Below are 26,887 nucleotides of genomic sequence, written 5' to 3' on the forward strand. Positions count from 1 at the left end.
CTATCCACCATATACATATATCTATTTTAAATATACACCGTTTTGAGTGCATTGGTGATTAAGGTTCAATGTAGTTTCTTAGCTGCATGATTGAGCTCAAAGAATTGTTGTATCTTGGGGAAAGTTCGTCATTCAACCATGTGTAGTAGGGGACAAATCTTCTCTTAGGACAGTGCGCTTACACGTCTTGGCTCAATAAGTTTTCCTATATAAAAATCTATATATTATATTATTTTCTTACTTTATTTCATTTCCTTATCTATATTTTCATTCTTATTTCCCAAGATATTTTCATATTATTTTATTTTAATTTTACAAGAATTCCGTCCCATATTTTTTACAACATACTCAAAAATTCTATCTATGTTGTACTATAAAAACCAAACGCCAATTAGTGTCATAGGTTTCACCGAAATATAAATTGGTGTAAAAGCTATCTATATTTTAAAAGTTAAGCGTCAATTTGGGTTTAAAGGTGTCACTGAGATATAAATTGTCTAAAAATACCCTTTAGTCTAGAAGAAGCACGTAAATATGAATCAAAAAAAATAAATCAAAAAAATTGTTGACTATTGAAGGGTCTTCACTAATCATCACACACGTATGAGGCTAGTGTCTACGAACAGATGCACAATTATAGGCACGGACATGCAACTCATAATTAGAACTTTTTAGATCAAAGTGCAAGTAAATAACTTTACTAATTAGGAAAACATCATTTCATGTAAAACCGTGTCCAATTCCTAATTCTCATATTATCATATCATATCTTCATATAGGTAATCAACAAGACTGTATTTAAAGAGTTCTTGTTAATACTACTAAAGTACTAAACTAATAGTTGGATAAACAAAATATTGAAGTTTAATTTGGTCCCATCAAGGATGAAGCAATATCTTTCCGATATGATTGTCACTTTTCTTGAGTTTGTATGCCTCGGTTGCTTCTTTGAATGTAAAAACCTCCTTGTGAATGACAAGTTTCACGCCGCCATTCTCAATTGTAGGCATTACTTTCTGTCACATCTGTTTTCCTAAACAAATTTTAAGTCACATCCGTTTTCCAAAAAGTGTACTCAATGTTATCAGTTTTCTAAACTTGATGTCACATTCGTTTTCTAAACAAATTTTATAACATGGCCAATTATAAAAAAGCGTTGCACAATGAAGTATTTCTATTGCACATGATTATTAAAAAAAAATTATCTTTGAAAATGCAAAGGTGTATGAAACAAGGTCAATGCATACCAAATGGTTTTATACTTCAAAAGTTAAGCGTCAATTTGGTTTTACAGGCATTAGTGAGATATAAATTGTCTAAAATTACCCTTTAGTCTAGAAGAAGCACATAAACATGAATAAGAAAAAAATAAATCAAAAAAATTGTTGACTATTGAAGGGCCTTCACTAATCATCACACACATATGAGGCTAGTGTCTATAAACATATGCGCAATTAAAGGCACGGACATGCAACTCCTAACCAGAATTCTTTAGATCAAGGTTTCAGTAAATAACCTTAGATTAAGAAAACATCATTTTTTATTCAAAAAAAAAAGAAAACATCATTTCATGTAAAACCATGTCCAATTCCTAATTCCTATATTATCATATCATATCCTCATATAGGTAATTAACATGACCGTATTTAAAGAGTTCTTGTTAATACTACTAAAGTACCAAACTAATAGCTGGATAACAAAATATTGAAGTTTAATTTAGTCCCATCAAGGATGAAGCAATATCTTTTCAATATGATTGCCATTTTTCTTGAGTTTGTGTACCTCGGCTGCTTCTTCGACTGTAAAAACCTCATTCTGAATGATAAGTTTCACGTCACCAGTCTCAATGCAGGCATCACTTTTTGTCACATCCATTTTCTAAACAAATTTTAAGTCACATTCGTTTTCCAAAAAGTATACTTAATGTTATCGTTTTCTAAACTTGATGCCACATCTGTTTTCTAAACAAATTTGATGACATGGCCAATTATAAAAAGGTCTTGCACAATGAAATATTCTCTATTGCACATGATTATAACTAGAAAAAAATTATTTTTGAAAATGCAATGATGTATGAAACATGGTTAATGCATGTCACATGATTCATGCTCATATCAGCAAGCTACTTAGCTCTGAGGAGTTTTTTTTTTTTTTTTTGAAATGAGACTATAACACTTACCTAATGAAATCAAACTCTAAAATTGATGAAGTGCCCATATTACCCACCTTAATTAGTGTCTTTTTTCCACGTTTGCTAGTATTTTATATGGACACCCCCTCCCCATGAGCATAGATTGTTCCTGAACATTCTAGTCCCATATACTTTCTTTTAATTCCAACCTTCTCAAGTTCTTTAAGAAATGGTTTACTGAGGTTGCTCTCTTCCATGTTAGGCCGGTTGACCTTGATATAGGCTACTTTGATTAGTACCTCGTTTACTCTAGGTACTGGTATGGGCACAAGTTGTACTTGAGCACCTCATCTTCGTCACCTTCACTCTTAGCAACTACGATGATCATCAATAGTTCTTTCTTTGGGCCAGATGACAACGTCAAGTACTAGATAATGAAAGCTTAAATATGATGGGAGAGCTAGCTATGACGGCTAAAGAGGAAGGAGATTTTCAACTCCCAAACAATATATAAATTTGGCATTGGGTAGCTGGGTTAGATTATGTTGCATTTAATGGGGAGTATAGTTTGGTTTTGTTTAAATAGCAACTTATAAAGAGTAGTATTTTGGTTTTGTTTAAATAATTGCTTGTCAAAAAAATGTTTCAATAATACCTCATCTTGTGTATCCCACCGGTTAACATCCCAAACTATATAGCTTGTCATATCCGTTTTCTAAACAAATTTTATGACATGACCAATTATAAAAAGGCCCATTATAAATAGGAGAATGAAATTGTTTACTTATTGGTTTCAATATCTCATTCCTAATCTTATACTAGGGAGTGTTTTAACTTAATTTTAAGTCTCAAAACTTCAAAGGATTAGAAACAGTGACATGTAATTTAAGATATTTCATGCGTAAGATTTTAAAATTGGCTAACATGATATTAAGCTCCAGTTTTGGTATTCATATTAGGTATAAGACGATTATATGACTCTATTTGAGATTTCTCTCTATAAAGGTGTAGATTAGAAAAAGAGATTTTCTCTCTAGAAAGTCGTTTTTAATGTTCTCTAATGTCCCTTTGTTTGTCTTTGTGTATTCATGTAGAAAATCAAAGTTTTGCCCAATGCATCTTCAACTGATGTTACATCATTTTCCTAAACAAATTCTATGACATGGCCAGTTATAAAAAGGCCTTGCACAATGAAGTATTCTCTACTGCATATTATTATAAATTTTATAAAAAAAATTATTTCTGAAAATGCAAAGGTGTATGAAACAGGTTAATGCATACCACATGGTACTAAGCAACTCTTCCATCTCTTCATCCGTCTAAGTAGGATAATCCCAGTTATAGAGTAGTAAAAGATATTTTAGAAAACTACAGCTCTAGTGCTGAACAATTTTTTCATGGATATGAACAACTGCACAGAGAAAATTAAACTCTATATAATACATTTAAGAATCATAAGTAAGTGTAGAATAAAGAAACTTAGGAAATTTTATTACCTTACAAATGTTTGCCCGAGTACTTATCATCAATTGTTGCATGACATAAAGTTTGAAAACCCAAACAAAATGCCCGGTACACTTTAAATTTTTATTTCAAGGTTCGTGAGGAAGATTATCTCCAAATCTTGTGGGTTTCTCCATGCGTTCAGACAACAACAAGGTTTAGTTTTAGTTTTATTTTTATTTAGTGCTCTCCTTCTCAACAATAACCCCAAGTTATAACTTAAAACCCCTTGATTCTCTTTTTGAACACAAAAACGGCTGCCATGGCTGATGAAGATGAAGATGAAGATAAAGATGACTACATTTATTGTCGGCATTGTTATAAGTGTGGTGAACATAAAACTGCAGTGTGCCCCAACAAATCAAACATCCGAGTAATGATTTGTGGCATTTGCAAGATCTCGTGTCTGTGTAAAAATCAGGAAGAGCATGGTAATATGCAATATCATTTCAAACTCGTAATAGTCACAGTCTCTTAGCAATTGACTTGGATCGATTGTGCATACATATCATAATAATAGTGTAAAGTACTAAAGCCACATCCTTGTTCTACAATAGGGATTGTACTTAAAGATGTCTTGTTAATACCAAACTAACTTAAACATTCTAGCTTCATTTGGTTCCATCATGGTAAAGTCCCTGGAACAAGCAAAATCTTTCCAGTAAAGTTGCCAGTCTCCATGAGTACATGCGCCTCTACTGCTTGATTGAATGTGAAAGCCTTGATATTGTTGTTCAAAGCTTTCACGTGGCCATTCCTTATTGCAGGTCAAACATGCTTCAGCACCTTCTTAACAATTAGGGCTTTCATTTCTGGAGTTCTGTTCCGCAATGCACACGCTGCATGAACAACCGGCATGGGAGATAAATTATAACTAATACATATTAACAAACGGCAATAACATGAAATCTTCAAGATATTAATACTGAGAAGCAACATAATACTCCAGTTTAGTATTATTGACAATGTGGCTTCCAAAACTCTCCTTGTGAGAATCTTGTCCTAACGTATTACAGCTAGGACCAATGGTGACCAACCTACCCCCCAGAACTTAAGCAAGAATAGTTTTCCTGCAAATAGTCCTCCCAAGCAAGGTTTCACATTTATTTGAAACTACCAAAATTTCCATCGAAATTTCCATAATTCGGAAGTACGAAATGAAATTCATATGCTATATCATTTTCGTCATGAGTTTCCCGAATTTTTTTGAAATTTTCTGTACATTTCTTCGAAATTCTTAATTTCTGAAATATTTCCACACAAAAATATTTAAAATTCACACCGAAATTTCTCCAAAATTTCTGTGAAATGTTTATGTCACCAATGATGAAGTTTTTTACTCATATTTTCATAGCGAAAATATGAAATTTTGATTTTTTTTTTTTTCTAATCAAGTTGACTACAAATTTTTTATTTTGCTTTTATCTGCTACCAAAATCATTTGCAAAATTCATGTTCTTGGAAGCAATATTGTATGATACTAAATGGAAGTAGTTCAACATATGGATCAAATCACATCGTAGTAGCTCTTATTATTAATACTTTATATTGTTTTTGTTGTACTTGTTCATTTTTATTCACGGAGTTTTGGTATTATGTCCCCCCCTCCATGGTTGTATTTTTCTAATTATTAGTGAAAAAAGCGTGATGATCAAGCGTTCCACTAGGTTCCAGCCATAAAAATAAAAAAAGTAAATCACGTTCACATTATCAATATGAGTAATGCTACATACACCAAAAAGTTATACAAAAAACAAATACCAAATTATGTGGCATCTACCATGTCATCACCTATAATTGAATAATTTTCAATATATCTATTAATTTTATTTTAAATTAGCAAAAAAAAATTAATAATAATAACAATAAAAATAATAACTTCATTAGCATAATCACTAATTATCAAGGTTTCATCCAAATCTTCCACGGATGTATGCGGATGAACCAAACCACCTTTGTTGGAGATGACACAATAATCTGCCCACAAGAATATTGCCAACAATTGTCTGCCTAAAAACTTCCACTCCAAGAACATTTGCAATCATCTCCTCTTGTTTAGCATGTGTAAAGCAACATGATCATTGCAGGTAGTTACCGTTACCAAGAGCAAATGGCCTCCCGTCGGCGCTCTAAACAACAACTTGATCGGGCAAGCTATTCCTCAAATGTTGTAGCTTTTGGTAAGTGGTGATGTGAGGCAAAAGCAGCCCATTTTTGTTCCCGGCAAAATTTCTCAAATTGAGGTCTGTTAGCCATGGCCATGGCTAAATGCATATTGCAAGTTGCATAAGCATAAGGAAACAATTTCATCAAACAATTAACAATTCTTTGTTAACGATTCAGAAAAATAGATGATATGAGAGATTGGGAAGACAAAAAGAATAAATTTATTTCAAATTATGCACTCAAATGAAGAGATCATCCAAGTTTAATCACACAATTGTTTTGATCTTTTATGGAGAAGCTTTTCTAATAACCAAACCCTAAGTTCAAAATTTTATCTCTTAATTCATCGATACTTTTCTAATAAAAAATATCAAAATGAATTTTTTTATTGTAATTGTTGATTTTCATTTTAGATCAAAAATAATTTATTAAGTAGACATGTTTTTGAATTAAGGAAATAACTTTATAGATTAGAACTCAATAGAGTTGATTACAATCATATCGTAACACATCCAGAACACTTTCTGGAGCATCATCCAAACAAGAGAAACTTGTGCTAGCCTCAAGCCAGAATGACTGTTACATACCCTTCCGCTGCCATATACAGATAGAACAAGAAGATGTGGTAGTACCCACAGTGGTACATAGAAATAGATACATTCATTGAACACTCCATGCTCCGTCATTACAGAATAGCTTGAATCTTCCTTCAGTACTACTCCAGAAGATTCGCTAGTACCACAGATGTAATTCGAAATAACCCTTCGAGATCCCAAATACAAAACCCTAAAGAATTAGAGTCTATGAGTTTGGTCCACAAACATGCCCAAATAGAAGAAGTATCCACACATAACTTGGACACCTAAAGTGTTCCAACTAATCTGGGTCTTGGACATGAGTTGGGCCACCTAACAGATTTGGGTCGCACATTGGGCCTTGAAAGTGATCTGGGCACCCAACTCAAATCCCATCGTCCTTCTCCTGCATCGATCATAATTGCCGCCGCACATACAGGATGCCGGCCGGCCTGATGTCAAACCCTTAGACACGAAGCCAAGGTCACCGCGTTTTGATATCTTTGCGCCGTCGTCGCTGCTGTGAAAGCCAACGTCGTGTGCCTTAGTGACTTAGCCATAGATCCGACCACCGCGGATCGGAGAGCATAGTATCCCATCACCCCTACCAGCTCCTCGGATCTGCTCAGTAATCCCAATTTCGACCACACATCCTTGAGCCGCCCTAGTCGTGGCCGGGCCCGACCTGAAATATTAAGTAGACATGTTGGATTATAAGGATTAAGAAGAATGATGTGGCATGTGCCACATCATTTGGTATAGGTTTTTCGTATAATTTTTTGGGGTCTTAACTGCAGGCAGTGGCTCCTTCTTATCAGTTTCCAACTATAATGTGATTGTCATCCAAGACTGTCAACATTAACCGCAAATACGCAGAATGTCATTTACCTAAATTCTCAAGAAATGTAGCAGAGAAGCTAAATCAAGTATACACAAGGAGATAAAATTGAATAAAAGCTTAACCAGTAGGTAATTGCATTTTTGCCACATTGCATATTTAATCTTCAAAAAAACTGTGACTAAGAATCTAAGATTTAACATTGAAAGTTACAGTACTCATTCTTGAGGTTATCAATGGAGTGATAATACAAGAGAACAAACCTATTCCTTCTGTCTTCTGCATTACCAGTTCAGCAAAGTCCTCTGTGTTATGATTAATGCATAATTCAGCTCCAAGATCCCTACAGGCCTTTAATTTTGCCCCGTCACCTGGCCCATCAATCATGATTTAGATTCGTAAATATATACAAATTTGATGCTGTAAATGAAAAACTCCGGCTTACCTGCTGTGACAAATACAGTTACACCTTGGTGTCTAGCAATCTGAATGGCAAATGTTCCAATACCACCAGAGGCCATATGAATCTGAAATGATGTATGAAAAGCTATGCATTAGAGCATATTAAAGAAAAGAAAAGCTATGCCTAGACTGTTTTTGATCCAACAAAATATGTGGAGTTTTTCTATTGGAACTTTCAAATTTATACTTGACCTCCTATGCTTTTTACACCTCCTATCAAAAATTCAAATACTAAATTTACTCACTAAACCTCACTCAAGTCACTCAAATAACCTCACTCATATAATTTATAAATGAATTATTATCTTTAAAATAAAAAAATTTAGTCATTCTAAAGATTTAATTACTCTATAAATCTTAATTTCATGTCCATTATTTAATTAGACAACATTAATCTCTTACCAATAAAAAAAAAAATCAAACACAGAGAATTAGGTAAGGACTTACAAAGGTATGCGTGTACAAGCAGTTGATTTTCAAAGCAAAGTTGCTCCATTAGTCGGTAAAATGAAATCAATGCTTAAAGAATAGCTAGCCATTCTGGTTAATATTTCATTATTCGATTGTGTTTGTGTGCATCCTTTTAAAGGATTCATCACTTTGTTCTCATGGTGAATTCTCAAGGTGAATGTTTTCAAATTTGTTGCAATAATGTTAACAGGTTGAAGCTCGGATTGTTGTTCTTACGGTTCTGCGAATGATCAAAGAGGACTACACTGCATTAGGTATGAACAAAATGCTTCACAAGGGTACTGCAGTTCGAATGACTATATTTAAGTTGAGAAGCCATTTACTCACATAGATCACTAAGATAAGAGTAGGACTCAAGCGAGATATAGAACTTGGAATGCGGAACCGTACTTTGAAGTTTCTGACTTTGAGGTTGTTGGTGTTACAATTTAATTATGGTCGCAGGAGATTCAGTAAAAGATGACATGTTGATCATGGTAGGAGTCCATGATGAGGTCAACAGCTCACAATTTAGAGGTCAAAGATGCAATAACCAAGCTTCTACTGGATGAATTGGGGCTCAAGGTTCTTCCAACAGGACCTAAAGTTGCAGTTGATACTACAATATAATCCAGTATAGATTCAGATCAAAATTTGGAAGAAAAGCCAGTAAGGAATGAATTGCAGCCAGAGTTGATTTATTCCACTAGAAGACCCGTGGTTCTGGAAAGGCCATAGGTATCCAGGAAATCATTGCAATGGCTGCGAAAAAGAAGTTCCCTTAGGAGTTGATCAATTTAGATGTAAGAAAGCAGAAAACCGTACACGCTATTCACAGAACAAATCAACGATAGCTATCCATCCAAAAAAATGAAGAGAAAAAGTGAGAACAATAATTACCTATCCTCATAGATTTAATTTATAAACGAGAAGTGAATAATGCACACACGAGACCAGAACTTGCCTTGTGTGCAACCCATCATGCCTGTTGTATTGATCCATATCAGATGTAAAGTATGTATGATGGCAAATGTAATTTGCAATTAAGAAGATTCTTTTAGTTTCGGATCATGTTTTTAGAAACTTGCACAACTGGAAAACCAGCATTGGGACTTTTCCAACCACTAGTTCTTCCAATCTCTAACCTGCATCCGAACTGACAAAATTCAAAACGCTAGAGAAAGCCCCAAGAGCAAAGCACAGAAGGATAAAAGTTTCTTCTGTACAAAAGAACCAAAGATTCCACACTGCCAACAAACTCCCTGATAAGCAAGAGAAGAAAAACTTATAATGCAGAACCTTACTATGACGATTCTAAAATACAAGTAACTGTGAGGTTGTAGACGATCACAGTTGGCACCCATGAAAACACAAGATTTATACGTTCATCCAAATCTCTGCAAAGTTTTGGGCTACATCACTGTTTTTTGCTACTGGTTTCACTATGAATAAAATAAGAAGCAAAGCCAAGTAAGAAGTGAATGGAATGTAGTCCTCCTATTTATGGGGAGGAAGTTCCTCAAAGCATGGAATTGAAGCTCCTTAACATGTAGGATTCAGCCCATATAAGACGGCCAAGCTCTCAGATTTGATGGCTAAGTTTCTTTGTAGTCCAACACAACCAAATTTTTGATGTTGCCAACAAAATCTATGATAACAAAGATAGAGAAAATCATGTCCAGCTGCTGCAAAAGGAGAAAGAAGAGTTGATCTACATATTCAGCACTAGCTTGACATAAGAGAAGGACACTAAAACAAAAGCTTATACCTTTGGGTGCAAGCTGTTAAAATGCTTTCCTGAAACACTCTGGAGGACAATTGGGACACCCTTTTCCTGATCATCTTGACTTGGCATTAAGGAAGACTCACGTCCTGGCAGATTTTCTGACAAGTCGCAAAAATATGGACTGATAGTCAATGGGCAATGGCTTATGACGTCTGAAACTCACGTGGAAATTGATGTATATCTAATCATTTGCAGTGTTCCTGCCAGAGACAGGAGTATCCCTTTTCAGCTTGACAGCTCAATCTAGTTTTTATTTGCAATATAAAGTTATAAACTGATAGAATTAGAGTAAGAGACCTTTAACCTCAAATAACTTGCGAAACTGTTTTGCATCTCTTGTAGAACAGTTGAGTGAAAGCCTCCTACAAATACAACTACAAATCAAACCATAATAATAATAATAACATAGAATGATTATTTCTAAAGAACAGTTGAGTGAATAAGTTGTTTCTCTAGAAAAATTTTATTATTCCATCAGCAATGCAATTTTATGATATCATCCGCAGGAAAGCAAATATGTTTCAAAATTAACTTTTTTATGTGATTGCTATCATGCTATAGATACTAAAATTTACTGCACTGCAGTAAACTACAATAATTTTCAGGGGTGGCGTTACTGCATTGCAGTAAAGCATCTAAAATGGACCTATTTGTTTCTCCTTTGAAGAAATTACAAAGTAGTCAAGAGTAAGTTCCTGTTATAATGCAGAAATACAAAGTCATTTGGTATGATCATAATGGAAATGGAACATTTTGTGTTACAAGAAAATAATACATTCCAGATTAGATGGTGGGTTTAAAGTTTCAATCTGAACCGGTTACTCCAACACCACACCATGAACTAGAAGGTTACAACTATTTGCAATACTGAAGGATAGGACTTGCCTTGTAAATATACAAGATGTTACCAATACCAGGAAGTCGGGAACTGCAACTATAATTTCGTCACCTTGCTGCCTGCCAAAGAGTCAGAAATTTCACATGTAAAATTTAAGAAAAGAAATAAAAAAGAAAAATATTAATGCATGGAAGGGGATCTATACTGCACATCATTTAGTAAGATGGATATATAGATACAGCAGCTGCCTATGCAGAGGCACTTCTAGTTACAACTTAGACGCAGCTAGCTAGAATCTAGCTTCTATGTACAATTACATTTCTAAAGAGCATACAATGGTTCTCAGATGCATGCTTTGTCGAGGGTGTGTTGAAACACAGATCAGCATGAACTTCTGAAACAGAAAAGGAAGGGAATTTTCCCACTGCTGAGAGGGAGGCTGACACTTGAGCTTACAGAATACAGATAGATAAAGATGTTTCACAAAATTACCTCCTTTGAATATTATTTGCTCAAAAGGATACTTTTTGCCTACACTAAGTTACCATTTCCAACCAGAAATGATTCCAGTTTAGGCAAATTGTTATGCAGCAAGGATGATACATTCACCAGTTAAAAAAAGTTTTCCATGCAACATTTTCAAAAATTGCAATGATTTCTGAAAAAAATACAGTTTGGTCAAATAATCTTACACTATTCCTCTGGAGGACAATTCGGATGACCCAACTGGAAGCTTCTCTTGTTGAAAGGGAAGCCGGGGGCAATGGGATCCGAACAAGGTGATCCATCAGCTTGTTGCCACAGTTACTTCTGATCTGCTGTTTAGGAATTAGGAAATGTGCAGATCATACCAGTTATAATTTAAATGAAACTATAGTTATCGGTAACAAATCCAAACTATACTCTATAACGCTTTCAAATGAGCTAATGATGTTGAATAACATAAACTTTGAGTGCCAAGATGCATTGCTAATCATACATGTATTTAGAATTTACATATACTCCAATCCTTAATATGTTATGCAGAAGAGAACCAGTTTGCTTTGTACAAGATAAGGTTAAAGAGGGTATAATAAGATGAAGATGAAGCTCATTGTTAATGCTCTACTTATACTGAACTACAAAATTGCATGAACCTTTTCTGTTTTGCGCCAGATTTCTCCACCTTCCCTGTCACACTGTATTCTAGCTTTGAAGTTTTATGGAGAAGAAAGTTCAGAGAGAACTCAAATTAAAAGGCAACATGCTGTTGGGAAAAATCTCAAACAGGTGCATAGGGACACCACAATCTGATTAAATCCAATTGGAGATATAAATACAAAAACACCACATGGTGACATTGTCCAATCCATTGAAGTCTATAAGGGTTCAAGTATAGACAAAGAGCGATGCATACCTCAGCAATTAGAGTGCTTTCTAATATATATCTTCTCCTGATCAGCACAGCAGTGGAGAGGAACAACATTTTTTTGAAAAGCTTGCTTGCCTCAATGCAGAACTTCAAACAGTCAATTCTTTATATTTCCCTTCAATTAATTAAAAAAGAGTTTTGTTAATGCTAGAATTAGAAAAAGCAAATGTGTAAAAAATAAAAAATCAAGTTGGAAAGGCTACAGTAGTAAAACTGGAAGTGTTAGACGAATGACTGATCGACTTGGGTTAAAAGATCGATATTCACTACAACTGCACACCACATATTTCAACTGTTTTGCATTTGGGTATATTTTGAAGGATTATTGAAGTTTGCATGAGTAGCTACAACATATATAACAAGTAATAAAGTAAAATGAAGAGTAGGAAGAAATCTTACCAAGGGAGAGATCTGGAATATGAGAAATCTTGGGCCACTCTGGACCGCCCTTCCTGCATCTTTTAATTAAAGGGCAGTCACAACAGATGTAGAGGGATCTTAACTTTGTGAGGCGTTGCATAGCTTGGCGTGAAGGAAGATACTTTAGATTATGGCAAAGCTCTATAATGAGGACCGTAAGAGAAGAGACGCTTCCCAACCATTCTGGAAGAGACTCCACTTCGTCGAAGGAGTTTATATTCAAAGATGTCAGAGAAGTGAAGTGTTGAATATGTTCATGCAGAGACTTGAGCTTAGGCCACCCAGATAGCATTAGTGTCTGAAGTTGTGGTATGACAGGGAATGAATCGAGCTCCTTGCAAAAATCACCAACTTCCAATCTTCTCAAGCTGGTGAGGGATGCTAACTCGCTAAGTTTGCTTATGAATCCATCACAACTATAAATTTTCAAGCTGCTGAGGGTTGTGAGGTTGTCTGAACATGGAATTGTCTCCAGACTGGGGCAGTTTCTTATCTCCAGGCACTGAAGAATGGGAAAAGATCCAAGCACACTTGTCAATTTATCACAATCTCGGATTGTGAATTCATACAGACATCTGAAGCCATGTAAAGCATCAATAGACCCTAGACTACTACATGTCCTTATGTCCAACTGCCGGAGGGACGGGAGACTGTCAATTGAAATGAACTTTAGCTTACTGCAGCTACGTATTTTTATTTTTCCAAGGGAGGTACAGCAGTTTAGACCACTTGGGAGGCTCAATAGTTCAGAACATTCCGAAATCTCTATTGCACCAAGGGATGAGAAGCCCTGTAAACTTGGAATGGATGTGAGGGTAGAGCATTTCTCTATTCTCACGGTATGAAGTATTCTCAAGGTATGAAGACTGCCGTATTCAATCCCCTCTGTAAATGGGATGGACTCGAGACTGGGGCAGTCAGATATAAGCAACTCCTCTAGAGACGGTGCAAGTAGCCCCTCAGGTAAATACCTCAGTTTATTACACCCAACAATCACCAGTGACTGAAGAGAAGCACAACAACTAAATCCATGGGGAGCAATACAAGTTAACTCCTCACAACGATCTATCTTTAAACGTGCAAGATTCTTGTTGTTCCTTAACATCCCTTCAGGCAGGCAGTCAAGTCCCTTCACACCTGATATATGGAGATAAGTGAGAGTTGTCAGTTTGCTTAGAACACTTGTTACTGGCACACAGCTATCTATTTTCACCAGACTCAGCGACTGAAGAGATGGAAAATAACTGGGAGCACTTCTTAATTGGGGAGAACCCTGCAGATTAAGCTTCTCAAGAGATTGAAACACCACTGTAGGCAACAATACTTGTGGTTCACTCCATTCAATTAGCTTCCCGGCGTATTGAATAATCAAACTTTTCAATGCAGGAAACAAAGCCTTCGTCTGACAACCTGTCGTAGCCTCATGGGGATCATAACCGTAAAAGTCAGATCCTAGACGTTCCAGGTTTGGCATTTCAATGTAAAGAGATCTAAGATTCGGCAGATGGCCAAGCTTTGGGACTTCTTTGCATTCTTTGCAACCCTGAAATTTAATCTCTTTCAAATTTAGAGGGTAGAGACAACTTACTCATGATCCATGAAGGAAACTTATCACCCAAGAAGTTTTCAAACTTTAAGAATTCCAAATTAGGGTGTGGTTGAAGTGCTTCCAGTACATCCTCATCATTGCAGTTCGGCCTGGATGTACTCGACCAAGACCAACTCAAGCTTAAATCACGTATACACTTCTCCACTAGATTTGCTTTCTTAGCTTTTTCTATTTCTGTCACACATTCCAGACAATTTACCTTTCAATTGTTTCATGCTGCCCAGTTCCTCAATTCCGCAACCTATCTTCTTAAGCACCTGGAACTCAGGTAATGATTGAAGGTTCGTCAATCGCCCCATCCCAGATGGCCATGGAGACCATCCACTGAATACGCGATCATAAGAAATATGTCTCAAGTAACTGTGAGGTTGTAGATGATCACAGTTGGCACCCATGAAAACACAAGATTTATACGTTCACCCAAATCTCTGCAAAGTTTTGGGCTACGTCACTGTCTTTTGCTACTGGTTTCACTATGAATAAAATAAGAAGCAAAGCAAAGTAAGAAGTGAATGGAATGTAGTCCTCCTATTTATGGGGAGGGAGTTCCTCAAAGCATAGAATTGAAGCTCCTTAACATGTAGGATTCAGCCCATATAAGATGGCCAAGCTCTCAGATTTGATGGCTAAGTTCCTTTGTAGTCCAACACAACCAAATTTTTAATGTTGCCAACAAAATCTATGATAACAAAGATAGAGAAAATCGTGTCCAGCTGCTGCAAAAGGAGAAGGAAGAGTTGGTCAACATATTCAGTACTAGCTTGACATAAGAGGAGGACGCTAAAACTAAAGCTTATACCTTTGAGTGCAAGCTGTTAAAATGCTTTCCTGAAACACTCTGGAGGACACTTGGGACACCCTTTTCATCATCTTGACTTGGCATTAAGGAAGAGACTCACATCCTGGCAGATTTTCTCACAAGCCGCAGAAATATGGACCGATAGTACTAGCATCAATGTGCAATGGCTTATGAAGTCTGAAACTCACGTGGAAGTTGATGTATATTTAATCATTTGCAGTGTTCCTGCCACAGACAGGAGTATCACTTTTCAGCTTGACAGCTCAATCTAGTTTTTATTTGCAATATAGAGTTTATAAACTGATATAAGGAGAGTAAGAGACCTTTAACGTCGAATAACTTGCAAACAGCCAAACCAAACAATAGAAAGGTGTTGATCAGCCCTGCATTATCTTCAGGGGAAAGGGAGCTGAATTACCAGGAAACTGTTTTGCATCTCTTGTAGAACAGTTGAGTGAAAGCCTCCTACAAATCATACCATAATAATTATTATTTCTATAGAACAGTTTTTTTTTTTTTTTGGGTCTGATTTCTATAGAACAGTTGAGCAAGTAAGTTGTTTCTCTAGAAAAATTTTATTATTCCATCAGCAAGGCAATTTTATGATATCATAGTATTGACTTGTTTTTACCGCATTCGCAGGAAAGCAAATATGTTTCCAAATTAACTTCTTTATGTGATTGCTATCATGCTATAGATACTAAAATTTACTGCACTGCAGTAAACTGCAATAATTTTCAGGGGTGGCGTTACTGCATTGCAGTAAAGCATCTAAAATGGACCTATTTGTTTCTCCTTTGAAGAAATTACAAAGTAGTCAAGAGTAAGTTCCTGTTATAATGCAGAAATACAAAGTCATTTGGTATGATCATAATGGAAATGGAACATTTTGTGTTACAAGAAAATAATACATTCCAGATTAGATGGTGGGTTTAAAGTTTCAATCTGAACCGGTTACTCCAACACCACACCATGAACTAGAAGGTTACAACTATTTGCAATACTGAAGGATAGGACTTGCCTTGTAAATATACAAGATGTTACCAATACCAGGAAGTCGGGAACTGCAACTATAATTTCGTCACCTTGCTGCCTGCCAAAGAGTCAGAAATTTCACATGTAAAATTTAAGAAAAGAAATAAAAAAGAAAAATATTAATGCATGGAAGGGGATCTATACTGCACATCATTTAGTAAGATGGATATATAGATACAGCAGCTGCCTATGCAGAGGCACTTCTAGTTACAACTTAGACGCAGCTAGCTAGAATCTAGCTTCTATGTACAATTACATTTCTAAAGAGCATACAATGGTTCTCAGATGCATGCTTTGTCGAGGGTGTGTTGAAACACAGATCAGCATGAACTTCTGAAACAGAAAAGGAAGGGAATTTTCCCACTGCTGAGAGGGAGGCTGACACTTGAGCTTACAGAATACAGATAGATAAAGATGTTTCACAAAATTACCTCCTTTGAATATTATTTGCTCAAAAGGATACTTTTTGCCTACACTAAGTTACCATTTCCAACCAGAAATGATTCCAGTTTAGGCAAATTGTTATGCAGCAAGGATGATACATTCACCAGTTAAAAAAAGTTTTCCATGCAACATTTTCAAAAATTGCAATGATTTCTGAAAAAAATACAGTTTGGTCAAATAATCTTACACTATTCCTCTGGAGGACAATTCGGATGACCCAACTGGAAGCTTCTCTTGTTGAAAGGGAAGCCGGGGGCAATGGGATCCGAACAAGGTGATCCATCAGCTTGTTGCCACAGTTACTTCTGATCTGCTGTTTAGGAATTAGGAAATGTGCAGATCATACCAGTTATAATTTAAATGAAACTATAGTTATCGGTAACAAATCCAAACTATACTCTATAACGCTTTCAAATGAGCTAATGATGTTGAATAACATAAACTTTGAGTGCCAAGATGCATTGCTAATCATACATGTATTTAGAATTTACATGTACTCCAATCCTTAATATGTTATGCAGAAGAGAACCAGTTTGCTTTGTACAAGATAAGGTTAAAGAGGGTATAATAAGATGAAGATGAAGCTCATTGTTAATGCTCTACTTATACTGAACTACAAAATTGCATGAACCTTTTCTGTTTTGCGCCAGATTTCTCCACCTTCCCTGTCACACTGTATTCTAGCTTTGAAGTTTTATGGAGAAGAAAGTTCAGAGAGAACTCAAATTAAAAGGCAACATGCTGTTGGGAAAAATCTCAAACAGGTGCATAGGGACACCACAATCTGATTAAATCCAATTGGAGATATAAATACAAAAACACCACATGGTGACATTGTCCAATCCATTGAAGTCTATAAGGGTTCAAGTATAGACAAAGAGCGATGCATACCTCAGCAATTAGAGTGCTTTCTAATATATATCTTCTCCTGATCAGCACAGCAGTGGAGAGGAACAACATTTTTTTGAAAAGCTTGCTTGCCTCAATGCAGAACTTCAAACAGTCAATTCTTTATATTTCCCTTCAATTAATTAAAAAAGAGTTTTGTTAATGCTAGAATTAGAAAAAGCAAATGTGTAAAAAATAAAAAATCAAGTTGGAAAGGCTACAGTAGTAAAACTGGAAGTGTTAGACGAATGACTGATCGACTTGGGTTAAAAGATCGATATTCACTACAACTGCACACCACATATTTCAACTGTTTTGCATTTGGGTATATTTTGAAGGATTATTGAAGTTTGCATGAGTAGCTACAACATATATAACAAGTAATAAAGTAAAATGAAGAGTAGGAAGAAATCTTACCAAGGGAGAGATCTGGAATATGAGAAATCTTGGGCCACTCTGGACCGCCCTTCCTGCATCTTTTAATTAAAGGGCAGTCACAACAGATGTAGAGGGATCTTAACTTTGTGAGGCGTTGCATAGCTTGGCGTGAAGGAAGATACTTTAGATTATGGCAAAGCTCTATAATGAGGACCGTAAGAGAAGAGACGCTTCCCAACCATTCTGGAAGAGACTCCACTTCGTCGAAGGAGTTTATATTCAAAGATGTCAGAGAAGTGAAGTGTTGAATCTGTTCATGCAGAGACTTGAGCTTAGGCCACCCAGATAGCATTAGTGTCTGAAGTTGTGGTATGACAGGGAATGAATCGAGCTCCTTGCAAAAATCACCAACTTCCAATCTTCTCAAGCTGGTGAGGGATGCTAACTCGCTAAGTTTGCTTATGAATCCATCACAACTATAAATTTTCAAGCTGCTGAGGGTTGTGAGGTTGTCTGAACATGGAATTGTCTCCAGACTGGGGCAGTTTCTTATCTCCAGGCCCTGAAGAATGGGAAAAGATCCAAGCAGACTTGTCAATTTATCACAATCTCGGATTGTGAATTCATACAGACATCTGAAGCCATGTAAAGCATCAATAGACTCTAGACTACTACATGTCCTTATGTCCAACCGGACGAGGGATGGGAGACTGTCAATTGAAATGAACTTTAGCTTACTGCAGCTACGTATTTTTATTTTTCCAAGAGAGGTACAGCAGTTTAGACCACTCGGGAGGCTCAATAGTTCAGAACATTCCGAAATCTTTATTGCACGAACGGATGAGAAGCCCTGTAAACTTGGGATGGATGTTAGGGTAGAGTATTTCTTTATTCGCAAGGTATGAAGACTGCCGTATTCAATCCCCTCTGTAAATGGGATGGACTCCAGACTGGGGCAGTCGGATATAAGCAACTCCTCTAATGAGGGTGCAAGTAGCCCCTCAGATAAATACCTCAGTTTATTACACCCAACAATCACCAGTGACTGAAGAGAAGCACAACAACCAAATCCATGGGGAGCAATACAAGTTAACTCCTCACAACGATCTATCTTTAAACGTGCAAGATTCTTGTTGTTCCTTAACATCCCTTCAGGCAGGCAGTCAAGTCCCTTCACACCTGATATATGGAGATAAGTGAGAGTTGTCAGTTTGCTTAGAACACTTGTCACTGGCACACCGCTATCTATTTTCACCAGACTCAGCGACTGAAGAGATGGAAAATAACTGGGAGCACTTCTTAATTGGGGAGAACCCTGCAGATTAAGCTTCTCAAGAGATTGAAACACCACTGTTGGCAACAATACTTGTGGTTCACTCCATTCAATTAGCTTCCCGGCGTATTGAATAGTCAAACTTTTCAATGCAGGAAACAAAGCCTTCGTCTGACAACCTGTCGTAGCCTCATGGGGATCATAACCGTAAAAGTCAGATCCTAGACGTTCCAGGTTTGGCATTTCAATGTAAAGAGATCTAAGATTCGGCAGATGGCCAAGCTTTGGGACTTCTTTGCATTCTTTGCAACCCCGAAATTTAATCTCTTTCAAATTTGAGGGTAGAGACAACTTACTCATGATCCATGAAGGAAACTTATCACCCAAGAAGTTTTCAATCTTTAAGACTTCCAAATTAGGGTGTGGTTGAAGTGCTTCCAGTACATCCTCATCATTGCAGTTCGGCCTGGATGTACTCGACCAAGACCAACTCAAGCTTAAATCACGTATACACTTCTCCACTAGATTTGCTTTCTTAGCTTTTTCTATATCTGTCACACATTCCAGACAATAAATAGACAATTTACCTTTCAATTGTTTCAAGCTGCCCAGTTCCTCAATTCCGCAACCTATCTTCTTAAGCACCTGGAACTCAGGTAATGATTGAAGGTTCGTCAATCGCCCCATCCCAGATGGCCATGGAGACCATCCACTGAATACGCGATCATAAGAAATATGTCTCAAGTTGATCAAATTGGTCAGTTCCTTTGGACACGCTCTCAACTCAAGATAGTTCATTCTCAAAGTCTGTAGGTTATAAAGCTTGCCAACAGACTTGGGGAGTGTTCTAATTTTTGTGTTGGAAATATCCAAATACCTCAGGTGTTTCATTTTTCCAACTGAATCAGGCAACACCTTAATATCTGCACCGCATAATTTTACAACTCGCAAAGCTTCAAAGCTTGGTAAGGTGTTAAAAAGGACTTGATCCCTCTCAACAAAAAATGAGCGCAAACCTCTTTTTGTTTCAGTCTCCTTGGAGTCCCACCTAGATTTGGATACATGTTGTGCAAGATCATGCACAAGATCATGCATCTTGCAAGAGGTGATATTTCCATAGGGATCTCTTCTAACATCTTGGAAAAAAGAGTTCTCCAAAAGAATACCAAAATATTCAGCACCTATATCTTCCATATCTAGATTACTTTCCTCAGTAGAAAAATGATGTAGCCATCCTTGAGCCATCCAAAGTCGAATTAAGTCCTCCCTCTTGAATTCAAAATCTTTGACAAAGTTAGAGCAGAATGCAAAACACTGTTTTAGAGCTGGTGATTTCAGATCATTAAAACTCAACTTTAAAATTGACAAGATTTTTGTATCTCCTCCAGGCAAGTTCCATATGCTACTTTCTACTATTGACCTCCACCCATCACTTGTTTTGGAGCGCATCGTGTATCCCAAAACCTAGAAATGGTAAATGAGTTAAACTTCTGTTGATTACAAACAATTTAAAGTCACAATAATGGCGCTGTAAATATACATACAATATCCTGCTAAATCTTGATTGATTATATTAGAGATCCTAACACAAGTTTCCAAGGGTGGTAAAATGCTAGCTCATACGTTTTCCACAACAGATATGTAAGCTACTTTGAAGAAAGTGAATTTAGTGAAGAAATTAAGTTGATACTCTAAAAGTGATGTATCTAAGATAAAATTTCCATGGTATGGAGTTGAGGAGCACATACCTTTGCGACTAGTGGTAAGCCTGCACACCGTCTAGCAATCTCCTTTCCAAGGATTTCTTGATCTTCATTTAGATGAGCAGTTCCATCTGGAAATGCTCTGTTCTTCAATATCTGCCAACACTGGTTGTCTGATAGCTTATCCATCTCAAGAATTGTAAATGTTTGCAGGATTGATGCAATGGTTGATGCAACCCCCACGTTGCGGGTAGTGACAATGATGTTGGACCCCAGCCTATCATTAACATTCGACAAGCAACTGATCAACTCTTCCCATTTTTCAGATTCCTGGCACCAAACATCATCCAGTATGAGAAGATATCTTTTCCCTTTCAGCTCTTGTTTGAGGGTTTTACAAAGCTCATCCTTGCCCTCTACTGCAGCTCCAGCTCCGGGTCGAAATGATTGCAAGATCCTCCTCAATATCATCACGACTTGGAACTCAGTAGACACACATATCCATATTTTTTCATGGAAGTGCCCTTCTATCGTAGGATCATGGCATACTAGTTTCGCCACGGTTGTCTTACCGAGGCCTCCCATACCCACAATAGCCAAAACGGAGAGGTGATTTGCTTGACTACTGGTCGAGTTTGTTACTATATGGGACACGACCTCCTCCCTGCCAACGATAATCTCTTCATCTTTATCAAAGAAGGAGTACGTTTCCCGGTTACGAGGGGCCGCAGATGGCAATGGCGTAGACACTAGCCCAATACCAGAAGCCAATTTACACAGATTCTTCAAAGATTTATTGATTTTCTGAATCTTTCGTGCTTTTTTCCGACGATATCTGGCCTTAGAGAGTGAAACGGAATTCAAAGTTCTGCCGATTCGGGTCGGCAACTCCACTTGAACCCGGAGCTCTTCATAGCTGCACTCATCCAACAGATTATCAGCATCATCAGCTATTTCTTCAAGCTTCGCCACCCACAGCTGCACCGCCTCACCCTGCTGCTGATTGTGTCGCGGATGGTCGGCATCACGTAGCAAAGCTTCAACTATCCCTAGTGTTTCACGCAGCTTTGTTAATTCTCGACCGAATCCCCATTGCAAACTGAATTCTTGTCCGGCTAGTGAAAACACTCTCCTCACCAACGTCCGGGCAATAAAATTTGCCATCTCTGGAAGAACAAGAACAACAGAGTTAGCGGCGGTGCCTCTCGATCTCGATCTCACTCTCACTCTCGCTCTCGCTCTCGCTCTCTATAAGGTAACTGAAACACGATCTCACCCTTCATTTATCGGCCTTGGGTTAAGTTAGATTAGGTACTGTTGAGTTACCACCTGAACTATTTCGTCTCCTAAGCCCAAATATGACATGTGGTAGCAACCTCGATCTCACTCTTCATTTATTGGCCTTGGGTTGGGTTAGATTAGTTACTGTTGAGTACCACCTGAAGTATTTCTTCTCCTAAGCCCAAATATGATATGTGGTAGCAACCCACTGTAGGCCAGCCCAATCTCGATATTCTCTGTAGCCGCTACTCTGGCCACTGTGGCTACCTTTGAAATGAATGATATTCACCTCATGAGGCCCATGAATGATAAATGCACTATCGATTCACCACCGAGTGACCCGAGCCCAATTATTAGATCTTCAACGGTGGACTATGTGTCCAAGTTAAATAAACGTTTGACCAAAACAAGAACATATTCTTTTATCGATCTATTAATTTGTAGTAGCATGCCCACTGCCCCACTCCACTCGCAATATCAAAAAAAATTAAGAGGGTGCCAATAATCTTGGCTAGGCTCACAAATATTAATTTATGAGAGAGAGAGAGAGAGTATCACTAGTGTTTGTGCTATTGCAGGGTTTAGAAAAAAAAATTAATAATATTATTAGAAACTTAACAAGTATTCAAGTTGGAATTTTAATGGAAATTAGGAAATTATAAGTTTGAAGAATAATAATTACACTGGTTTCCTATGTTTCCCTGTTCTACGGTATGTATAAATGTGTAAATGCATGCTCTAATAGAGAATATCCCCATTTATGAAATTAACCCGCTAGAAAAAGTATGAACATTAAATAGGGAAATCAAAACAGGAAATCAAAAGGAATATCAATTTTGTCAAGATGAATCGTCAAGATTTTCCTCTGATTCGTAGTACAGTAATTGATTTAGCTGCGGAATGCAAAGAGGTACCAAGGCAAAAGAATCCGAAGCTGCTAGACTCGCAGTCAATTTTTTTGTGGGTACGTAGATCACATATATGTCTAATGTTAAGTCGGAATTAATTATGAATCAGTTGGAAGTAATTTGGAACCAAGTAAGTGAAGTAATTCCTCTCACTTCTCTCTTATATGTCAAACTTTCTCAATTCAGAGTCAGTTTTCACATTCTACTTCATGTGAAGCTTAATCGATACAGAAGATCTTAACTATCAGAAATCTATTTACTCTCACTTTTCGCTCCTGAGTCCTGAAGACAAATGGAATACAAATACTAGACCACAGACCCACATGACACCCTTCATCTCAATCCCTGCAGAGCACAATTTTCCTCAGAACTTGAACAAGATTTGTTTAAGGTTATTGCAGGGTTAGGCTCCATGTAAGCAAAATGCAAAACAAAACAAAAAACAAAAAAAAGACAAGAAAGCTTGAGAACGAAACAGGAAATTTAAAAAGCAAGGGTTCTTGACCAAAAGTCCCAAAATGAGCAAAAATTATCTCACTTACCCCAGCAAAAGATTTTAATTCCCACTAACCCAATTTGAACTAAAATAACAATTTTACCCTCCATCTAATTAATGAATTACATCCATATGCCATCAATTTTCTCTCCTCTCTCCCTATCCCTCTGCGATCTGCAGTCTCTCTCTCTCTCTCTCTCTCTCTCTCTCTCTCTCTCTCTCTCTCTCTCTCTCTCTCTCTCTCTCTCTCTCTCTCTCTCTCTCTCTCACACACAGCCGTCGTCATTTTCAAATTCTGCTGCCGGTCTCACCAGGCTCGCAACGTTGCCTGAATGGTTTGGGTCGTCGCGGAGGCCAGGAGATTTCGTCGGATCCAGTTTTGGGGATCGTCTCCGAGCGCCGGTTATGAACATCATCTCCGAGCGCCTCCGCCTCTGCTTCACCACCTGCGACACCGTCAACTGCACCGACTCCCTGTTTGACAATCTCAACGCCGGCCATGGAGCCGAGGACCGCAAGAAGGACCACCACCACAAAATCATCACCAATGACTCTTATGCTGGAGACAACGGTGCCGACCCGACCCGGTCAGGGCTTCGCCTTGTTGGAATTCGGATCTTCATGGTTGGTTCCTTATATTCGAGTCCAGTTTGGCAGGTTTGGCCAGTTTCGACTGCAACAAAAATGGAAAAGATGACATGGGTGCCCAGATCAATTTATCTGTTTTTTTTTTTTTCATAAAATGGTGCAGAATTCCTAAAAAGAAAGAAAAAATGAAGGAAAAAAAGTTCTATTGGGGCAATAGAAGTATGTTAAAGCGTCTATTGGGGGGCAACAGACTTTTTGAATTGATGTAATGTTCTCATTTTTTTCTTTAATCAAAGTTTTATTTGTCTAAATCTAGGAAGATTAGTTCCTATTCTGGTGACTGAAAGTTCTATTGGGGGGCAATACATGACTGATAGTCGTCTATTGGGGGGCAATAGATGTTTTGAATTGATGTAATCTCCTCGTTTTTTTTCTTTAATCAAAGTTTTATTTGTGTAGTTTTAGGAAGATTAATTACCATTTCGGTAATCTAAACGTCTATGGGGGGGCAATAGACGTCTACTGGGGGGCAATACATGGCTGATAGTCGTCTATTGGGGGCCAATAGACGTCTATTAGGGGGCAATAGACTATTAGGGCAATAGACGTCTATTGCCCCTCTATTAGGGGGCAATAGATGTCTATTGGGGGCAAAAAAACTTTCCGGTGAGATTTTCAGCAAGTTCAGGTGGGTGGCAGCCGGTGACAGGAATCCGGAGGCCGGTGACCGGATTTCGGCGGCCGGTGACGAGCTCCGGTGAAGTCTCCTATGGTTTCTCTCTCTTCCATTTTCTCTATCTCTCTCTCTAAGTAACAAAAGGGTAAGGGGTAAAATGGTATTAAAAAAAATTAAAATAAAATAAAATATCTTAATGGGGTATTAGGGAAGACTCCCTTAGAATGTATTGGGTAAGAGAGAATTAAAAAAAAATTAATGGGGTAAGTGGAAAAAAAATCCCTAGAAATGGGGTAAATAGACAAAACCCCAAAAAGCAATCAAGAAAAGACAAGAAAGTATAAGAACGAAACAGGAAATTAAAAAAGCAATCAAGTATGAAAATTTAATGTGATATAATTTGAAGAAAAACAGGAAATTATAATTTTGAAGAACAATAATTAAACTAGTTTTCTTTCCCAGTTCTAGGGTAAGTATCAATCTGTAAATGTATGCTCTAATAGAGAATATGTGGTAGCTCTTTTATGTCGCCTGTCAATATGTGTAATCTCCATATTTAGGAAATTCATCAGCTTTAAAAAGTAAGAAAATTAAATAGGGAAATCAAAACAGGAAATTAAAAAGACTTTCAACTTTGTCGATCAAGATTTCCTCTGATCTATGTAAAATAAAATATTTCAAAAAAATAAGGAATCCTAGTTTGATTCAGTTTCCTACTTCTAATTCTATTAGCAATTATTATAATTAATTCGTTTATAAGAACAGGAGATGACAATAACACCTATATAATACTCAGACCAAAAGAAGTTTATATAATCGAGGTGTTCTTCTGGTATAATAATCGATCTTATTTACATCTTTTCTTCCTCAATTTAGCTATGGAACTTCAAAGAGGTACCAAGAGAGAAGAGCCCGAAGCTGCTGGAGACCCTTCGATTCAACCTGTAGTCAAAAGAGAACACATTTTCTGTCGATACTGTTTTAGCGTTGGAGATCATAAAACTTCAGTTTGCCCGAAGAAACATTACATATGTACAGACTGTGGTACCCTATTTCCCTGCGCGAAGAAGGACATCCATGGCGAAGAACATAAAGTATTAAATTATTGCTATGGTTGTAAAAGATGGGGCCACTTGTTTGAAATGTGCCCTGACCTTGATAAATTGGATGTAAACTTTGACCCTCTAGACTGATGGTGAGATGATACGTTTCCGGCGATTCATGGAGCGCATGCCTTAATTTCTGATACATATTCAGTCCTTGAATGTTTTGAACTTTACAGTTAGAACATACTTCTATTAATTCTGATAAACTGTAGTTTTCTTCATTTTCAAATCTGCAATTAATTTGTGCTTTTCTTGTTCGTCTTGAATGCAAATGAAGAGTCCATTCACAGCATTATCTTTTGTAAGTAGATCGATCTATTTACTTGATGTTTGATTAGTGTTAGAGGTTAAAATCTTGTAATAAAAATAATTGTTTTTGATATATATCATAGCTAGCTTTTGTATGGTTCTGGGGGTATGAGTTCTGTAAGCTAGTGATGCCGGGGACCGCAACCTAGTTGTGCTCTCAGTGTTCATAATAGTAAGCTGGGTTTCTTGGAGAAATTAATTGGGAATTCTTGTAATGTGTTGGGTTACTTTACATGTGGAGCATGTTAGGTCAGGGGCGGAACCAGGATTTAAACCTTCAGGGGGTCCATATAGAAGTATAAATTATCAGAAATAAATTATTATAAAAAATTTGTTTGTAAATAAATACAACTATAACAATAATTTAATAAATTATGTAGTATATAATTCGTAAGCCAATAATTAAAACTAAACCAATGATAATGTGAATGAACAGCTCAATAAATGATGAAGATAAGATGACTTTTAATCAAACCAAGTATCAAAACTAATTTGACGATCAGCAAATAAGGCAAAAAAAATTAATCACTAATCATCCTTTATTTATGTATATTTATTTATGGTTATGTTATTTATCGATCATAATCCCAAATACTCCTATGGTCAATCAATCAAACACTGCTACTATTTTTATCAGTACTCACCTGAGTTGTTAAAGAGCTTTGGAGGGGGGGGGGGGGGGGGGGGGGGTGGTGTCCAGCAGCAGATTTTCCTTAGCAAACTCAACTTTTGTTGTTTTCATTATAAAGCTTAAGCATAATTAAGTGCGAAGTGAAAAAGGCTGGGGGTCCGGACCCCGTCGTGCCTGATAACA

The 26,887-nt window shown here is 37.0% G+C and overlaps 3 protein-coding genes and 1 long non-coding RNA gene across 9 annotated transcripts; all 4 read right to left on the reverse strand.

Annotated features, from left to right (window-relative positions):
* Positions 1 to 6,307: 6,307 nt before the first annotated feature.
* On the reverse strand, positions 6,308 to 8,249 carry LOC121053147 (alcohol dehydrogenase 2-like). Its single transcript, XM_040519689.1, has 4 exons — positions 8,123 to 8,249; positions 7,659 to 7,740; positions 7,477 to 7,584; positions 6,308 to 7,060 (listed from the first exon to the last, which is right to left on the reverse strand). Exons 2-4 carry the CDS (start codon positions 7,732 to 7,734, stop codon positions 6,834 to 6,836), a joined length of 411 nt encoding a protein of 136 aa, XP_040375623.1. The 5' UTR covers positions 7,735 to 7,740; positions 8,123 to 8,249; the 3' UTR covers positions 6,308 to 6,833.
* Positions 8,250 to 8,264: 15 nt separating this feature from the next.
* On the reverse strand, positions 8,265 to 14,346 carry LOC112167279 (putative disease resistance protein RGA3). Of its 6 annotated transcripts, none has more exons than XM_040519686.1 (7): positions 12,560 to 14,346; positions 12,146 to 12,275; positions 11,442 to 11,564; positions 10,797 to 10,864; positions 10,209 to 10,273; positions 9,894 to 10,009; positions 9,332 to 9,810 (listed from the first exon to the last, which is right to left on the reverse strand). In XM_040519686.1, exons 2-7 carry the CDS (start codon positions 12,212 to 12,214, stop codon positions 9,721 to 9,723), a joined length of 531 nt encoding a protein of 176 aa, XP_040375620.1. In that variant the 5' UTR covers positions 12,215 to 12,275; positions 12,560 to 14,346; the 3' UTR covers positions 9,332 to 9,720. The 6 variants fall into 6 exon arrangements, 5 of the variants coding, with proteins under 5 accessions (XP_040375620.1, XP_040375622.1, XP_040375621.1 ...); XM_040519688.1 differs by having other exon boundaries at positions 9,332 to 9,773; positions 11,442 to 11,567; XM_040519687.1 differs by having other exon boundaries at positions 9,332 to 9,807; positions 11,442 to 11,567.
* A 49-nt stretch (positions 14,347 to 14,395) lies between these two features.
* LOC121053148 lies at positions 14,396 to 15,453 on the reverse strand. Its single transcript, XR_005810907.1, has 3 exons — positions 15,312 to 15,453; positions 14,989 to 15,213; positions 14,396 to 14,905 (listed from the first exon to the last, which is right to left on the reverse strand). It is a non-coding gene; the product is annotated as an uncharacterized LOC121053148 (long non-coding RNA).
* A 1,981-nt stretch (positions 15,454 to 17,434) lies between these two features.
* Positions 17,435 to 21,979, reverse strand: LOC112201734 (putative disease resistance protein RGA3). The gene is made up of 3 exons (XM_040519683.1): positions 20,755 to 21,979; positions 17,773 to 20,470; positions 17,435 to 17,488 (listed from the first exon to the last, which is right to left on the reverse strand). The coding sequence occupies exons 1-3, from the start codon at positions 21,871 to 21,873 to the stop codon at positions 17,463 to 17,465; spliced, it is 3,843 nt and encodes a 1,280-aa protein (XP_040375617.1). The 5' UTR covers positions 21,874 to 21,979; the 3' UTR covers positions 17,435 to 17,462.
* Positions 21,980 to 26,887: the final 4,908 nt, after the last annotated feature.

The sequence above is a fragment of the Rosa chinensis genome, chromosome 5 (genome assembly GCF_002994745.2).
Source record: "Rosa chinensis cultivar Old Blush chromosome 5, RchiOBHm-V2, whole genome shotgun sequence".
In the NCBI taxonomy this organism is placed as follows: domain Eukaryota; kingdom Viridiplantae; phylum Streptophyta; class Magnoliopsida; order Rosales; family Rosaceae; genus Rosa; species Rosa chinensis.

Coding starts and splice junctions, on each gene's coding strand:
- LOC121053147 (XM_040519689.1), bottom strand. CDS start 7,734: ATGGCCTCTGGTGGTATTGGAACATTTGCCATTCAGATTGCTAGACAC. Junction 7,585..7,658: donor AACTGTATTTGTCACAGCAG/GTAAGCCGGAGT, acceptor TTGATGGGCCAG/GTGACGGGGCAAAATTAAAG. Junction 7,061..7,476: donor GCAGAAGACAGAAGGAATAG/GTTTGTTCTCTT, acceptor TTAATATTTCAG/GTCGGGCCCGGCCACGACTA.
- LOC112167279 (XM_040519684.1), bottom strand. CDS start 14,054: ATGCCAAACCTGGAACGTCTAGGATCTGACTTTTACGGTTATGATCCC. Junction 12,276..12,559: donor TATTCCAGATCTCTCCCTTG/GTAAGATTTCTT, acceptor AATTAATTGAAG/GGAAATATAAAGAATTGACT.
- LOC112201734 (XM_040519683.1), bottom strand. CDS start 21,873: ATGGCAAATTTTATTGCCCGGACGTTGGTGAGGAGAGTGTTTTCACTA. Junction 20,471..20,754: donor GCTTACCACTAGTCGCAAAG/GTATGTGCTCCT, acceptor TACCATTTCTAG/GTTTTGGGATACACGATGCG. Junction 17,489..17,772: donor TATTCCAGATCTCTCCCTTG/GTAAGATTTCTT, acceptor AATTAATTGAAG/GGAAATATAAAGAATTGACT.